General features: G+C 33.5%; 1 protein-coding gene across 1 annotated transcript; it reads right to left on the reverse strand.

Annotated features, from left to right (window-relative positions):
• Positions 1-488: 488 nt before the first annotated feature.
• On the reverse strand, positions 489-8,798 carry LOC149787094 (uncharacterized). Its single transcript, XM_089976044.1, has 3 exons — positions 8,760-8,798; positions 1,217-1,471; positions 489-860 (listed from the first exon to the last, which is right to left on the reverse strand). Exons 1-3 carry the CDS (start codon positions 8,796-8,798, stop codon positions 489-491), a joined length of 666 nt encoding a protein of 221 aa, XP_089832170.1.
• Between the last annotated feature and the right edge of the window lie 9,998 nt (positions 8,799-18,796).

Raw genomic sequence — 18,796 nt, forward strand, 5'->3', positions numbered from 1 at the left:
ATATCTTTTCTATTGATAAAGTTCCATGAAATGAACATTAATGAAGAGATACATTATGTTATTACCACTATCTGGAAGCTCTTTAATCCCTTTGCATGAAACATGAAACCACTGATGGTCACATTGCTGATTGGAACATTCGACCATTGGTTCTTCTTTGACCGACTGGCACACACAATAAATCTTCTCCTCTACAGTTTTCCTGCATGTGTCACCGCACACCCACTCATCTGGCAGTTTGTCTTCCTCTAGGTTAAAACAACATAGATGGAAAAAGGAGCCTCTAGGGCAGGATCTATTCATGCATTGTATCATCGGTTCATCTTCTCCCAGATCTGGAAATAATATATCTTCGTATTTAACCATAAACCAAACTCAAGAAAATATTGAACAAGCATAAAACAGTTGGTCATGCAATGTCACTAATTTTAAATCAATTTAAGTTTTATCTTAAGATCCAAAATGTTAGTTCACTAGCTCAAACAAATCTACGTACCCTCTTTGCATATACAGTATTGGTAACTATCTCGCCCAGTCTCTTGAGCTGTGGTCTGCTCCAAACATTCTGGTATTGGTTCCCAAAATATGTCCACCACTTTCTTGCATATATTTTTAAGATATGATGTTTTGTCCTCATTACCCAAGTCATCCATGTCATCGTGAAGATTGTCCAACCCTATAACCTGCATCGCTGCCAGCACTAAATACCCATCTGTCACGAAGTTAAGGAACTCACTAGCATAATTGAAACAGGATCCCACGTGTTTCGAAACGGAACGATGGTTAAAAACATTTTTTAAATGAAACAACGTTCCCTTGTCAGCTGCACTCTTCCCATCAAAGAGCAGGTCCATTGTGTCCTAGTTGATAGAGAATGAGAGTATATATATATATATATATATATATATATATATATATATATATATATATATATAATTATTGTGTGTGTGTGCTTTAATCCACGATGGTACCACATAAACTTAAGCATCCACGTTTATCGGTTTTGAGTTTGTCAGGAGATATCTTTGTATTCGATAAGACCAAAACTGTTATTAGTTTAACAATGATGTACATTGATACTGATTTTGACTAAGTGAAGCACATTGGTACTGATGTTCATCACTTGCGCAAAAAAATAGAATACGGATAATTTTGAAACAATAGAATCTCCATCATAAAGCTGTACAAAACAAACTATAGATGTGTATTATTCTACCTGAAGCAGTAGCATTCTTTTGTGAAATTCTCCAGGTGATGGCACCAAGCCCTCCAATCTTTGTACAGGATTCCCAGCATTGGATCTTGCATTTTGAGCATTTATGTGTCTTTCACAAGACAGGCCATCCCCCCAGCACACTATGGGATACACATGATTATCATCTCTTCTTGGAACATAATCATGCAGCCGCTCCAGTATCCTAATAACACCTGCGGTTGTTGAAGGATTTTCTGGGATCACAGCAATATTAAACTGTGAAATGGAATACAGTTTTATTACTGTACTTATACCAAGCCTTTATAACAGAGTATGCAGTTAAAGCGTTTGAGACAAAAATAATTTTCTCCACTTGCTATTGTTGTATTTTTGCCACAAAATAAATACGCACACTCTCTTACTTTGAACATATCAGAGTAAGAAAAGAAAAACAATTGCAAATCTAAAACTGAGTGTACACATATCTCATCAGATCGTAAAAGTAGATTTGTTTAAACTGGTATTGTTGCTGTACATGTTGAGTGACGTTGTTGTTGCTTCTTTTTGTTTTGTTTTTTGCTTGTGTTCTCCTTTCGACCGATCTTCGATTATTGTAAGTATTCGTTATATCACCAATTCTCTCTCTCTCTCTCTCTCTCTCTCTCTCTCTCTCTCTCTCATACACACACATATTATATAAATTCATATCGTATCATTTCGCGGCTAAAAACACTTGTCATCATTGTAGGGGTGAAAATTTCAGACCAGAATTTCGAGAGATTTCAGTCCTGAGAAGTTTCACTGAATGTCCTTGGATTGCGCTCACAGCTACAGCTACCTCAAAAGTGAAAGAAGATATATTTAAGTATCTTTTGTTCGACCGAAGTAGAACAATCACGATCGCAGTATTACCAGATAGGTATTTACCCCACCCCACATCACCCACACCTCTCTCTCTCATTTATCTGTGGTCGTCTCGGGAATTCTAGCAATGTTAAGCAAAGAGGTCTTTGAGCCAACTCCCTTTGTTCTAAAATTAAAGGATTTTATATCTGTAACTTTTCCCCCATCGCCTGTTTTTGCGAGTATTGCATACAAATTCAAAAAGAATTTGAAGAAAATTTATTTGTTTTGTTTTTTATTGCAGTTGATCTTTTCTTTCTTGATAATTGCATACTTAAAGTTGTTTTATTTTGGCTAGTACTCCCCTCCTTAGGCATGACACCTTTCGGCTGGTTTCCTTGTCATGTTTGAAAGTAATATTTCTAGTGATCCTTGCCATGGATCTATTGTATAATGTGTGCTATAGGTGTGTGTTGGTATACTGTTCTGTATTTGCTATAAACTTTTAATGTTTTTGTTTGGATTGGCTGCATGTTTCTAATCGTTATAGTTATACTCTGCTCTTCCCCAACCTCGATTTATATTGGTTTTTAATTGTCTTGGTTAATAATTTATATATTGCATATACAAGCCCGTACTGTATGTTTGCTATAGTAGCCACTTTAAATTAAAATTTCTTTCCCGCATCTCATCCTTGCATCAGTAATATAGTTTATAATTTCATCATAGAGTTTCTTATCAATAATATTATTAATATATAAAATATTTCTCCATTTCGTCTACGCTGTCTCCCATTGTATCATTGGGTTTGTGATTTCTACCCCAAATTGAGTTTTCTTAGGAAACTCCTGCATTATGATTGTGTTTATCATCCCATCTTTCTTTTCCGTCCATTATTTTTTTTTATATCTGCATCTCATAATGATATATTTTTTATGGTTCAAATTTCTTGGTGGCTCTATGAGTTTGGTCAGTTTGTTGTTTTGTAGATTTCTGGTAGAGGACTTAACATATATAGGTACAAATAAACGTATAACGCTGTTCATGCATAGTTTTTCCCTTTATTCATATTTCTTATCCTATTTAAGACAATATTAGTTTTCCTATATTGGAGCAGAGGGTAGCCCAAATCTCCCACCAATTTTGCTTTCTCTCTCTCTCTCTCTCTCTCTCTCTCTCTGCGTTGACTTAACAGACCCAAGTGCTCTTTAATACCACCTCTTATAATTACCTTGGGAATAAAATGAATGACAATGATACAACAATATAATCTTGAGTATAAAATTGTTATACCGTAGAGAACAAAGGAAAGCATCTGTTGCTATTATCCAACTATCCAAATTTTACATAAAAGGGTGGAGTGTATATTACAATGTGTATGCGAGGTGTTCTCCAGCTATTAAACAGATTAACGCTTCCTGTTGTGAAGTGCGGCGACAGGAGATCAAAGGAACTGTCTCCACCCTTTTATACATAATTTTCGGCTAGGGGAAAAGAAATACATGTACCTGTATATGTCCTCTTTAATACTCGGCCACTCGTACATAGCCGAATGGCCGCACACGAGCATAATCCAAATTAAGTAAGTCGTCCTGGATTGTTTTGGGCATCATTGCCTGACGCCACCTCCACCTTCCACTCAACCCCACCCCCAACGCTACCAAAGATAAGTACAAAGAAAAAACAAAAATTAAAATAACTAAATAAGAATATCCTTGCTACATCTAACATCGGTTATAATCTCATTTATGTGATCTGAGTGGAGCCAAATAAAATGTACGATGTTTGATAAACTGGTTACACTGACACTTAAACCTGAGCAACATGTAGTAGTCATACACAGAAGAAACTTTTCAGGCATTTTGTAATCATTCTTTATTACGACAAATAGTAATATACATAATTTGTAGTACTCCTAGTACTAATAACAATAACAATTTTGCGGGCCTAACATTTTCCTATACATTGCTGAAGCATCTGCAGACTGTGAAGAAGAACTCGAGTGGTTTCTTCATCACATCAAAGAGACGAGGCTATCAGCCAAAAAGACAATTATTTATTGCAGGTACATATATATAATACCACCAACACAAATGCGACAGGAAATATGTATTATTATTATCATTAGTAGTAGTAGTAGTAGTAGTATTGTTGTTGTTGGTGCTGTCGTAGTAGTAGCAAATTTCTTTCTTTTCATTATTAATCATTGTCTTTTTCATAGACATAGTAGTCGCAGCAGTATGCTTTATGTTGTTCCTAAAAACTGTCCGTTTTCTTTGTGTATTTCATGGCTCTCTCTGTCACCATTGTGTGTGTGTGTGTGTGTGCTTTAATGGTCCTTTAAAAACATCAATAACTATTTCATGATGAGGGAGCGAAATGTCTTTCACGATGACACATTGAGGCAGTCGACCCGTGCTGATCTGCTATATTGAATTAGCTACCCTTGAATTGCTAGTCTGACCCTCTAACAACGGAGATACCACGGCTCTGGTCAAATACACATCAATGAAAATGTGTGTGTGTTCGGCTTGTTTCGCGAGGGATTACAATATAAAGGAGAAAGTTTATATTTGTAGTCAAAACAGGAGACAGGGAAGTGAGTCGGATGTACATGGTCTGATACCAGCAGTGCGAGGGAATATTTAATATGAAAAGGATCGTTATTATTATTATTATTTCATAACATACAGTGCTGTATTTAATGTTTGGTCCTGGTTGGTTGAAGAAATGGGAGACCAAGTATACAGAGGCGAAAAATCAGTAAAGACACGTTTAATTGAAATGTATCATTTCTCCACGGATAAAGAGACATAGGACAGAATTATCAAGGAATTTTGAAGACCAGTGGTCAAAAGGGAAGAAGAAACTATTGTTTTTGATTAAAATATAACCTTATCCATATAAGTTATGGTGTAAAATTGTAAATGACGTATATATGTATGTATGCATGTATGTTTGTATTCATAAATACCATTGTAAATGTTATTAATAAAGTTCATCATGCTAATCATGTTATAAGTAATGTATGTATGTATGCATGTATGTATGTATGCATTTATGTATTCATAAATACCATTGCAAATGTTATTAATAATATTCATCATAATAATCATGTTCTTCTTATAAGTAATGTAAAGTATTAATATGTAGATATGTAATGTAGTATGTCATAAAATCCATTTATACCATTGTAAATGTTATTAAATATGATTGAAGATACTACCACTAGTAATAATAATAATAATAAATTATTATTATTATTATTATAATTATTATTATTGTGTAGCATATTTTCACATCTGAATACAGTTTGTGGTCTTTTTACAATTTATTTATCATTCACTCTATCTCACATTTCTGACATGACGTCTCTCTCTCTCTGCCTATCTCCTAAATTTCTGCCGTAACGACACAGTTCCCACCCAAGCATCAGTAAATTCCCAGTGAAATATGCCTCGCTAGACGGTTTTCACGCGTTACTCTTACCTTGTGGTGATGCTGCTTTACACGCATGCGTGGGTAATTCAAATCTGAGGTCAACAGCCGATGAATACACAGGTGTTCTGTTCTGACAGGGATTTATACTAAAAAAGTGTGTGTTCTAAAGGATTTAACGCTGTGGATCATTAGAAGAGGGATTATACTTACCGTCTGGATACAAAGGTTTGTCTAAATAAATTTATTAATTAATAGCGCGCGGTCCGATCATCCGAGGTGACATAGCTCGGACGTATCAGCACGACTGGTGCAGAACAACGTTGGTCTCCGCCGCCAGTCAAAGAAAAAAAAAAGGTGCAGAACAATTTGCTGGTCTAGCTGCAACCCTGACCCAGAATCTTGGGAAGATCGCAATAAGGTTGTACTGCAATTTGCTTAATAATCTTTGGATATTTTCCAGTACAGATTTATAAATGACATGTAAATCAATGTGCATGCCAAAGGAAGTGTGGTGTGAGCAAGACCCCAATCTTAATTTTCATCCAGACTCGTAGGCCTAAATCAATGTGCAAACCAAATAACGTGCAGCCAACTATGCGCAAAACATGACACTCCATCATTTGCTAGGTAAGACAATAGTTTTCCTCTTAATTATTCATTGCACATTTCCCCTTTATGTCATCAATATTTGCATAGAGGACAAGTACAGGATGATGTGCTGTTTGGTATGATATAAAAAGCCTCATTGTAAAATTTCTGTAGATATTTTGAACAGTTCCCAACTTTATGAATATTCTGCCAAAATTTGCATTGGAACTCACGATGACGTTCTAGTTACACAGCCATAAAATAAATTTTAATTATGTATTCTTTGTAAATATATATGTAATGTGTTTTTAAGTTTTCAAAGGAACATTAGCACAAGGAGTGAGTAGTAGAATGAAAACAATATTTTATACATGTCCGAAAGTTTGGATTGTTCATTTGGAAATCTTGTATTCATGCCTGTGCCATTTTATTGTAGTTTGCAGCATGTTATTAAATAGCAACTAAATTACAAGCTTTTATGAACCTGTTCATCTGCAAATATTTTCATGAGCAATTATGTTTGATGACATAACAATTGAATATGTGACATATCTATGTAATAAGTTTGCTAATCATGTTTAATCTATATCCAATTGTTCTAATAACCTGTTTTTTTTAAATACATGTTTTTATAATGAACAATTATAATTGATTAATCATAATTGATGGGCTAGAACAAAAAGCTAGCTGCTAGCTAATTAAATCACCCGGTTATTTATAGAAATTTTCCAGCTTTAGTCATGTATGCCATGTATTCGAATTGTCCTAAGCATTTAGACAGCTACGACAACATTCTATTTGGAAAGGTAATATAAAATCAAATTTTATTTGAATCTTCCCTGATAACCTACGATATGGAGAGCAAGGGAAGATAACACCATGGGTTTATTCAAAAATCATGTTAAAATGAAATATACATAATCTAATAAGTCAATAAACCTATCGTTAGAATTCTTAGTCAGAAGACTGCATATAAAATGGTGATTATGGTGAAATTACACGTCTTTAAATTTGGTATAGCTGGCACAAATATTGAGAAAGATGGTTCATTATACCATCAATCATACTTAGTAACCATTAACATCAATTAATGAATACAAAGAGGTGGATGGATATGTGACTAATCCTATGTTTTTCCTTCATTCAGCTTTGAAAGATGCAATCTGTTTAATGCAACCAAAGCATTGTTCTTTGCTTAACCAACTCCCCACAAACAGCAGTGATGACTTCATTTCAGAAATACTAAAAGAGAACTGATGTATAAAGAGAAATTATAAAATATGATACCATGACCAAGAAAACTGTTTGTTCCAGAAGCACTTCTTCCTTCAACAAAAGTGTTACTGTTTTTCAAGCAAGTGTTCCTTCTCTCCCCTCTGTAGAAAATAATATATAAACATTCCCCACTGTCAAAAGGTAATTAGTAGGATTCTGATCATTAGAGAACCATAAAGATTATGAGCTAAAAAGACTAGAGGAAGCACTGAACATTGAAGCTTTTGTAAGTTTGTATTTGGGAGAGGGACATGAGGGGACAGGTTGAAAAGATGTAATTATAACAAAACAGCATCATGTATAACTTTATTTATTAAACAAATTGTTTTCTGCACCTACCATAAATTGTATCAGTCCCCTTCTTCATTTCAAGCAAAACAAATGGTACAAAATCAACTGGTATACATTTGTAACATATGATATATTGATGAGCAACAATAACCCTTCAGAGTTTTGACTCCATAACAATATTTCCAATTAAAAAATGTTAACAAAAGAATAAAATTGTAAAATATGCAAATTTAATATAAGGAAAAGCATTGCCCCAATAGTTGTCACATGGAACCAGTTAGTACATATATGTTACTTATCCTTGATTGTATGTAGAAAATTAGGGAAACAAATAAAGGGAAAAAATGAACCTGAACTTGTTGTCAAGCCTGCATCTGCTATCTATCCTCAACCTAAATCTGGCTTCCAGGAAGTGTGACATAAAAAGACAATTAAGAAAAGTGACACTTACATAAAACAATAATTAAAAAGTGAGAAAAAGAAACCTCAATTATTCTTTCAAACGATATGTCTTGCTTGCCGTAGCATATTTAACAAACCTTGCAAACTCACTAGGGTAAAATGGAGCTCAATGTGATCCAACTTTGCCCTTGGTAAAATGTATCACTCAAAATAAATACACCCATTAATTTTCACGACTGTACATGCAACAGTGTAAGAAAATTTGAGCCAACTGCAACATGACCGCTGGAACAACAAAAGTCACTGTGACCTACGTTTGCCTGTAATTCTCAGTACCCTCCATGATGAATACAAACCATCGAGTGTCATGAATATGCACTATAGGAGAAACAGTCCTAAATGCAAAAACTTGAAACTTGTGACAACACAAAAAACTCTGATTAAAAGTATTTTATATATGTCATGTGAGGAATTCATTACTACTAGCAATAACATGTACAGTAGTGTGCTATTGGTCCAAACTCCATGCAGATTGAAATAAAATACTCTGATATGTGGAAGATGGAATTAATAATCTTTGGTTATACTATGCATCTTTGAGAAATATCTTTAATTGTCAGAGGAACAGATCAGCATATATGAGATATGACTGTAAATCGCTTATTACTCTTGGGATCATTTCCCGTATAGAATTTCTAAATGTCATGTTGATCAAAGTGCATACCAAAGGAACTTTGGTAGGACTAAGATCCCATTCTTCCATTCTTAAATTTCCTTATATAGTCATAACTAACCAAGCAAGCCATGACAGTCCATTACTAAATAGGTAAACGAGTCTGTCTCTTAATTATTCACTCCATATTCCCACTTTATATCAATATTTGCCTGGATGCAAATACTAAAACATTTGTGTTTTGGCATGATCAAAACACTATATTAATATTTCTGTTATGTATTTTGACTGATCCAAACTTACTGAATATTCTGTCAACATTTTCATTGCCACTCACCATACATTGTTAGTTATGAGATCCATAAAATTGTTTTAACCATCCATTCTTTATAACCATGTATGCATGATGTATTCTACATTTTACAGTACGACATGACTTGAGAGACAAATATCTCCACTTAATAAAACCTAACTGTGCAATGTTCTTTAAGTGTCTAGTGGAAATCTAATGAAATTTCCCTAAAAGCATGCAAGGGGAAATAAAATCATGACAACTGTCAATAATCAGGTTAATGAAATTGAAAATTGAATTTATACATCAGATGAATAAACCAGCTCTTCTGTTGATATCTCAGAATATTGCATATGAAATAGTTTAAAGAGAAAAAATGTAATCTTAACATTGTTTTCTAAAATTTGGCAGAGTATGCACACATTTTTTAAAGATAGTTCATTATACAATCACACACCATTATGTACTATTGACAATAATGAATCAAAGAAAAAATATGTGGATTCATGTCAGACAAATGCATTGTTTTCCATTGTCATTTTTGAAAGATGTAATCTGCTATTTGAAACCAGAATAGTCTCCTTCCTCTGAGAAATAAAACCCAACAAAAATCTGATAATCACTGAGAATTATGAATTGTTCAAATGCTACAATTTGAAGTGTAACTTAATTCAAAATATTACAGCAATATTAGATGGAAAACTGCATTATTATTTCCATATATTGATTTCAGAAGTTTTTTATATTTTTATTGTACTGAAGTAATTTTAAGTACAAATGAAATAACTGAAACTATCGCTAACATAGAGAAAAAGATAATGGAATGAAAATAGTTCTTGTTGGAAAGTTGTTTGCATAGTTTGGGATCAATATAGTTGATCTCATTTTAAATGAAGAAAATGTAAAAAAATGAATGTTTCTGTTGTCACTTGCAACCGTCTTAACAACTGAAAACAAACAAAACAAATTTATGTTCAAAGTCTTTTTTATCCTCCATTTTGGACTGGTATATTCTGATTTATTTAAAATCAAAATCATACATATCTAACATCATTTAACTGAAACAAATGTTTTCATTAAGATCTATTATTTTGTTTGTAAACAAGAATATTATGAGTGTTTACCCACTGCTGGGATAACAGTTATGACTTCATTCCAAAAGTACTGAAATTATCATACTGTGATGAACTCCCATTAATATAAATGACTGACAAAATGTCAAGTGATGGGAATTGATCTGGGATGATGCTTGTTATACCAGAATAGCATCATATATTCTACATAATACTACCATCTCATCAATTCTCCCATTAGTTTGCTCTTTATTAAATCAAAATGAGTCCATATCTCTAGTTCATGAAGCTTCAAACTTTTCAATAGTGGCTCAAATCAACGTCAGCCATGGTTCTCAACATCAGCCCTGTGACTCAAGTCAACGTCAGCCATGAGGCTAAACATCAGCCATGTGGCTAAACGTCAGCCATGTGGCTAAACATCAGCCATCTGGCTGGACATCAGCCATGTGGCTGAACTTGGGTTCTAACTCTCAATATGATCAATAAAATTGTACATCCAGTGATGTCTTAATACCTTCTCAAGAATGAAAATTAAATTATGGTGGAATTATTTATTATAGACATTCCAATTCCTAAGCAATCAAACCAGAACATAACTCTGCTTAAGCTTATTACAAAAAGTTAATGTATTAGTTAATGCTTAACTCCATGATTGTAGCACCCATCATTATTTCTGTTATTAGGTGGGTATAGATGTAGATCTCATTTTATTATGCAATATTAACATTACATGTATAATGTACCTCATGATAAGTGGATACTCGATGAATCCACTAGGCAGCATTATAATGAGGGAATGCTGTAGAGTCCCATCATTTGGAAAGTCTGTCAAGGGGGACAACTCAATTGACATATATTGTGCAGATTTAACAGCTCAATAAACATTTGTCAAAATTTACATCAACATTATATGAAATCAATATAATAAACAGACTTTGATTATTGTAGTGCCAACATTATCGTACACCATTAATTATCACCCTTGGTATCTATTAAGTCAATTAACAATATTAGTTATTAAGCACAGATGCTATCACAGCAGTAACTGCCGTAACCTCATAAAGCAATATGTGTACAAACATCATTATGTCTGGGTTAGTCCTTTGCATGCCAAGACTATGGTACTAAGCTGAGTATCTCAGAACCAATCAGAGTTAAAAGATATCCAATATCCTTTCATCCACTGTATGCAATTAAAGAAGGAAGTAAAATGCTAGACTGGGGGTACGATTAAATTTTTAAACTTCCCTTTTCGTCAAAAGTGTGTGTGTGTGTGTGTGTGTGTGTGTGTGCGTGTGTGTGTGCAATTTGGATTTTTAACGTAACTTTCACAATTGTCCAATCATATCACTACGATGTCTGCAGTGTGGCATTTTATAGAGATGTCTAGCACTGGGACATCATGCCTCAGACATGTGGCATCGTGTCCCACCCAGTCACCATATTCTGCCGCCAGACAAAACCAATCCTAACACTAATATATTAATGCTTGATGAGTAACGGTGCAATATAACGTCAAGGTATTCAAGTAAATGGCAAATATGTATAAAATATGTACATTATGTTGCCTTCTTGCTAAATTTACACGTAACTATTTTAAAGACCCTTATTAGTTTTAGGTCGATTTAAATATGGTATCAATATCTTTGGTACAATTCCCTGAATAATAAACGTTACACTTAGATACTAAACAAGGATTCTCGTTTTGAGATTTTATTCAAGACAAAAACTGACTATAACGTTTTCAATAATAGCCACGTGTTTTGACTAAAATAAGTGAACCAAAAACTGTCATGATAAAGAGAGAATCGCTCGTATAATTCAGTGCATATAATTTATCGCAAGTATCATTCGAGGAATAACCTAGTAAGCTTTCATCAGCATGACAACTGTTATGTATCATGCAAGTATTACGTGCTACATACAATATTTTCCAATAACAGTATGGCATGGTTAATGGTCTATTTGAAAGAGGTTTCGTATCACCGTAATTAAAGACTAACATAATAGTTATATTATAACAGGCCCTGCAGAAAAGATCGAAAGTCTTACCTCTCATATAATTATCATGTTGAATCCTTGGTACGCCTCACAAAACACACAGACCAGATGATGTACATCCTAGCATAGTGGTGATACAGTAAGTAAACATAGCACGTGGTCTGAATGAATCGTCCATATGAGGACAACAAGTAAACTCGGAAGCTCAGACTAACAACATGATATATAAATAATGAGCACTTAGCTTTAACGATTGCAAATGACACGATAATGCTTGATTGGTATAATTTAAGAAGTCAGTTTTGTAACCAACACATAAACTGGACGCACATAAATGCACTTCTACGTTTCAAGGTCCGATGAGCTCCCTTATATGAGACAATGTCTATTTATGTTCAAACCTAATTCCATATTTAAGCTGATTTTATTATTTCTTCTTATGCTCTAGAGGCAATCTTTCCAAAGTGCAACTCAGCCATTTATTTAGTTCCGACTTAATTGATGGTATCAACTTGCTGACGTCAGCAAATGCTGTGAAGGCGTTACATTTACACTTTCCTCACCATCATAATTGTGATTTTCTGTATCTGGCACTAAAATCTCCCATCACTATTATATCACCTTAATATGAATAATACTCAGCGAGAGATTCAAATGAATCAATCCATTCTTGATATACGTTCAGAAGTTCACCGTCGGTAGATACATACCAGTTATTAAGACTGAAATATTAATTCTATACCAAATAGTCAATCATTACTGTAATTTTATTCTTTTAGGGAGTAGGATAAGTTGTTGTTATTTTTAATTATGATTGATATTCTACCACTTCGCCCTTTTAGAAATTAAGCTGTTTTCAGTATTATGACTTTTGAACAACACATTCAATCACAGTGTAGGTTATCTAGGAATTCGCTTGTTTGTTTTTTCAATTTATTTAACTGATCACGGCTATATCCCATTCTTACATATCAAGTAAATTACTGGACCAAAAATGTAGACACTATAACTCCTTGACGTTCCAGGTAAGAATGATAGGCTCTTGTTATGTAACCAAGCGTGCGCTCTGTTGGTTCTCTCTCATAGTATATTCCTTGAATTCAGTGTCGTGTTCCATATATCTGTTCTGTTGGTTCTTGTATTATATTCACTGAATTCTGTGTCGTAATTTGCGCGCACCTTGTTTTTAAGGAGCCAGCGCAGACATGATACACAGTTCACAAAACAAAGTTATTATGTCTCTTTCTTCCGCGGAATCATTTATCATCACTATCAGGTTCATCAATTCCTATCATGGAAAATACGAATTTCAGTCGGATGAAGCCCTCTTTCATGTAGATATGGTGTAAATTTCTTATCTTGTAGCTCGATTACCGATATTTCCGTTGTAATAATTGTAAGTTTTCTGCAAGATACACCAATACAATCTTCCTCATTTTTTGTGCATAACTATCCCTGAGATTTTTGTGCCTTCCAATTATTCTTTATCAATTGTCCACGTGAAGATTTATTATTGTGTAGTTTTTATATATTTATTGTGTTGTTTTGATATGTTTATTATGTAGTTTTGATATTTGGTATTATTCAGTAGAAAACATAATGACAGGTTGTGCTTCTGAGTAACACAAAATCAAAATATTAGATTTTAATACTATTTAAGCTTTTTATATTATGTTCCTTAACGATTAGCGTTTGGAACGCTTAAATCAACATAGCAATTAAAACACGGAAATTATTGCTTTGGAATATTGTTCATCTAAACTGTTGCATTGTGATAGCCACAGATACAACCTCTCTGCATCAATCTGGAAATTAAACAACAGTTTTATCGCTGTATCAGGATACACCAAGATGAAGAGAAGTGTTGGGTAACATGAATTATTAAATTGTATATCTCAGAATAAAGAAGATTATGCACTACTTTAAAGGCTTGTCTCTCTCTCTCTCTCTCTCTCTCTCTCTCTCTCTCTCTATATATATATATATATATATATATATATGCAATAAACTGACAACGAACAGTGCGAAACTAGTATCTAATTAGCCTGAGCGCTTTAGATTCTTTAGTGAGTCTTTTTCAAAAGCAGATACAAAATATAGACAAAACAAACAAATAAAACAGAAAAACGGTTATGTTTGCGAAACTTTACATGGCTATTTTATACAGGAATCAAAGCTTTTAACTTTATTATGTTTCATCTAGCTTATTTCAGCTTGTTGCTGATATTGGAATATATTTATATTGCATGTGCATGAATATATATATATATATATATATATATATATATATATATATATATATATATATATATATATATATATATATATACTCCATTGCATGTTTTCTCTGAATTCATCTGGTAACAAAGAGTTTAATAAAGTGAACTGAAATTTCCGATACAAAATTCAGAGCCACGAAACTTGGATTTTGATATGTTTTGAAGACTATAAATGCAAGTCCGTGGATATTAATGAGTTTCGGATGATTATTTGAAATGTCACTGCGTAGCATGACGGTACAGTAAGGTAGAAACCTATACGGTTATACAATTTACCATTAACACTTTCTCTTGACGAGGAAACACCTGAAAAAGAACATTACATGTACTGGACTAGAACATAATTGTATGTCAAAGAACGCAAGAGTTGATAGATAGATGATAGATAGATAGATAGATAGATATATAGATGGATGGACGGATTGATGAATAGAGAGAGAGAGAGAGATTCACCACGATCTAGATTAAAAGGACTGCCAGATGTGTGTGAGTGCATGAATCAAGTAAAGCCTGGCAAAATAGAGTAAATTGAAAAGAAACTCTCAACTGTAATAAAACAAAAGGTATTGATTGTATCTAGATAAAATTGTATTTTAAAGATATACTATATAAGAACATCAAGTCTTTAAATTCTTAAAATAATGTGCGATTGATATAGATTGTTCTACAAAGATGAGGTTGGACTTGAATTAGTAATTTTTTTCCATGTCAACATCAAAGAAGTATCAGTGATCGCTGTTGATGTTGTGAGAAGCGAAGCTTCCGTGAGATAAGTAAAGTGAAACCCAACAACCGGTAACGGATGCATATTTTCCCAACTTTAAAGATTATTTTTATTAAGATACATGATGTAACTGTTAGGGATAACGGGTTCATATTCGTCCAAGTTTGTGTTGTTCGCAAGCTTTTATCCGTGGCTAGCCATACAAATACCGAAACGAAGTAAACACTCAATAAAGAGATATCAGTGAGTAATTTAAATTCTCTTTCTGTTTTGGACAACAATGTAACCCAAGCCATTATCGGTGCCAAGACGTAATGTGTGGGATCAAAGTTTTACACGTGCATGGCGAGTCAAGAAATCTTTCAATAACATCAGCGAGCAAAACCAAATCAGTACACAGTACATATGATGAGAGTCACCATATTTGTGCATTCGAACGCGGACCAAACTTTACTTAAAGGTCACTGGCCATCTGTATTGCACAAACGTGTGATATTATTATAGTCATTAAAAAAAACGAATTAGTAATGAATGCACACCAGAAAAATGTTTAATTAGGCTTAAAAATAGGCTTTTATAAATTACAAAATTATTCGGAAAACTCCATAAATAATCCGTAGGTTCCGCGTGCCAAAAACGGATATAACGTACAGTTATCACTTCTATTCAACCTAGCCATTCAAGTGTTTATAATTTTCCCACGTAAATCTCTGTGATAAATCTTACGATCGTGCTTTTATACAGCAGATATAGTGCACAATGTTACATATTGATGTAACCAAAAGAATGATAATGAGAAAAAAGGTTCTTTGTCTTTCCGAAAGACCCTCTTTACCAGAAGAAATAAAAGTGGATTGAATTTGTGGGATAGAATAGGGTTGAGGTTATAAAAAGTTGTACCATTTACGCCGGATTATAGTCCATTTGGCCCAAGACAATTCGGCCTTAATTGGGCCGAAATTAAGACATTTTGTCCAAACTTGAATTTGGCCCATCTCAATAGTCTGAACAAGCTTTGTTTCTTCAGATAACAAGTCGATACTATGTAGTATATATATATATATATATATATATATATATATATATATATATATATATATATATATATATATATATATATATATATATAATTTATTTAGGGGACAATATTTTTGACAATTTGAAAAGGTTATAAAATTGAATAGGTTTCAGGAAAAATAAAAATATTTAAACAAACTAGTCTATCGTGATATTCTATAAAAACAGTAATCATACTTCGTAACGTACTTATATATATATATATATATATATATATATATATATATATATATATATATATATATATATATATATATATATATATGAGAGAAAACATAACATGGTATGTGCTGCTCTTTCTAATTTAAGTATGTATACACATTACTGTTTCATATTAAAAAAATGTATGCATCTGCACAACAATACTCTCAATTTAAGTCTTCCCGTCAAATTATCAATATCGATTTATAAAATAATAAAACTTAACAGACAATACACTACACAATAGGTATACATGTTTCTAAGCGTAATGTATCTGAGATATTATAACAAAGATATTTAATTTTAATCTTCAATTTGTAACACTGCTGAATATAATACACACTTGATTACACACGAGAGAGAATAATGCTGATCATTTTGTCAATGTTTAGTTGCTGCAATATGAAGCCCTTACTCGTTAATTTTATTGTTTGTTTTTGTATTTCAAATTATGCATGATACCAAATCGCAAAAGAGACAAGAATATCACCTTATTGCTTGAAGACACCTGCCATTCAAGCATGTCAAGTTATAGGGTGCAAAATGAACAAGACTGTATTGTATCCAGGTTAACTATAAGACTGCATCTCGCAAATAAAATGTATTATTACTTACGCATGCGGGAGGTTGGTACCAAAATGCCTACGCTTACATATAGGTGCGTGGGTCTACTGATGATGTACGTACACATAGGAAACGGGGGTGGGTGAAACCACATAATAATTTAGCTAATATGTAACCTGTTCGACTGGGTTCAGTTAGCGTTTGAATTTAAGCGGACAATATACAAACTTTTTAAAGTTACGCAGCTTATTTCTTTGATGCAGACAGACATTCAACGTCGGTGGACTATATGTTTTATTAAACATGTTAATATTAATAATCCTTGATCATTTCTGCGTGGATTAAATAAAGCCCATTCTATAGAATTGGGGGGGGGGGGTCAAGCGTACGTACGCGGGTGGCGGGGTTGTAAGAAAGTATGCATGTGTACAGGGAGGGGGACGGGTCAAGTTTTGCCAGATTTGTGCGTACGTACTAAATGGATGACCCCTTATTTTAAAATACATTCACTGTGAGTGCAAATTATAATATTTTGACTAGCATGGGCTACAAAAGTATTATTAAAGCAAGTTATTGCTTTCGTATACTATTTCCCGTCCATTCATCAATTACGATTGTATATGGCAACAAATATAAACCAGGGTGATGAATAAACACAACTGGCAGCGCGCAATAAACTTCTTGCTTAAACTTACCAACAGGATATCAAACACAAAGGTTACTTTATTACAAAGCAAGCCAACCCCAGAAACTGTCTTTGGATTCTTTTAAAGGTGCCGCTTTTTATGAAGTCGGCTGACATAAGGAAGCGAACTTTGGTTCCTTTGGATTCTTTTCAGAGTAACTTTTTCTTTAAATTTTTTTAAAAGTCAGCCGACATAGGGAAGCCATCATTGATGCCTTTTTATCTGTATAAATGGGACTTTTGAAAATGAATTGAAACAATGGAACAGCTTTGAAAGCGACACAATCTAGTGCGTCATGCACGCACATCGATATAAGGCTGAACAGTAAATTAGTTTTCAATAGTTTCATCTAAATGTTCCCTATCCATAGCTTAAAGTGTTTCATTTTTCGACAACAAGAAGCATGTACCTCGTCATGTGGGGATAAGTGTACTTTATTTCCGGTTGGCGTCCTCTATAGCTGGGAAATCGTAGCTAAGGGGAAGTATAAGCACTGTATAGTTCTATTTCGCGTAATTAAATGATTATTTCTTCTTTACACTTGATAATCTTTTTTATTCATTTTGTGCAAGTATAACTACTTCTAATCATGTAATGCAAATCTGAGGTATAAAGAAAAATGCTGGAATATGGCCGGCGACCTTTAATTGTACTCGTTAGAAGAAATATCTTTACGCAACAGCAACGAAATAAATGCTATAATTGGTGGCTACTGAATTTCAGCAAAATTTTTCCAATCGTTCATGTGCTTGTATGGAAAGACACATTTTCTCGTTAACAGGTTAACCAAAGAAAATACCTTCCAGTGAAATTTAGCTAGATTTATCAACAAATTGTCATTGTACGAATATCTTTTTATGGCTTTGTCACTTCACCAATAAATGATTTATCTTTTCGGTTCAGGATTGTACGAAAACCGCTTTCAATCCATTGAGAAGTAAGTTATAAATCCATCCTTGTCTCGATTAAGAAACATAACCGAATGCGCGTTAAGGACATCTGCTTTAACTCCAGTGGATAGAGCGTTGTAACCCAAATGTGATTCTAGGAATAATGCTTGTTAACAGCTGTCGAATCTTTGCTTGGTTTGTACCTGTGTAGGATAATTGTCACCTGGTTTTCTAATTTACCAGTATGTGTATGAAATTAAATGCAGGTATGTGTGATTGATGTGCTCGTTCACGAGCA

The sequence above is a fragment of the Sinohyriopsis cumingii genome, chromosome 12 (genome assembly GCF_028554795.1).
Source record: "Sinohyriopsis cumingii isolate HCF-2022 chromosome 12, ASM2855479v2, whole genome shotgun sequence".
NCBI lineage: Eukaryota > Metazoa > Mollusca > Bivalvia > Unionida > Unionidae > Sinohyriopsis > Sinohyriopsis cumingii.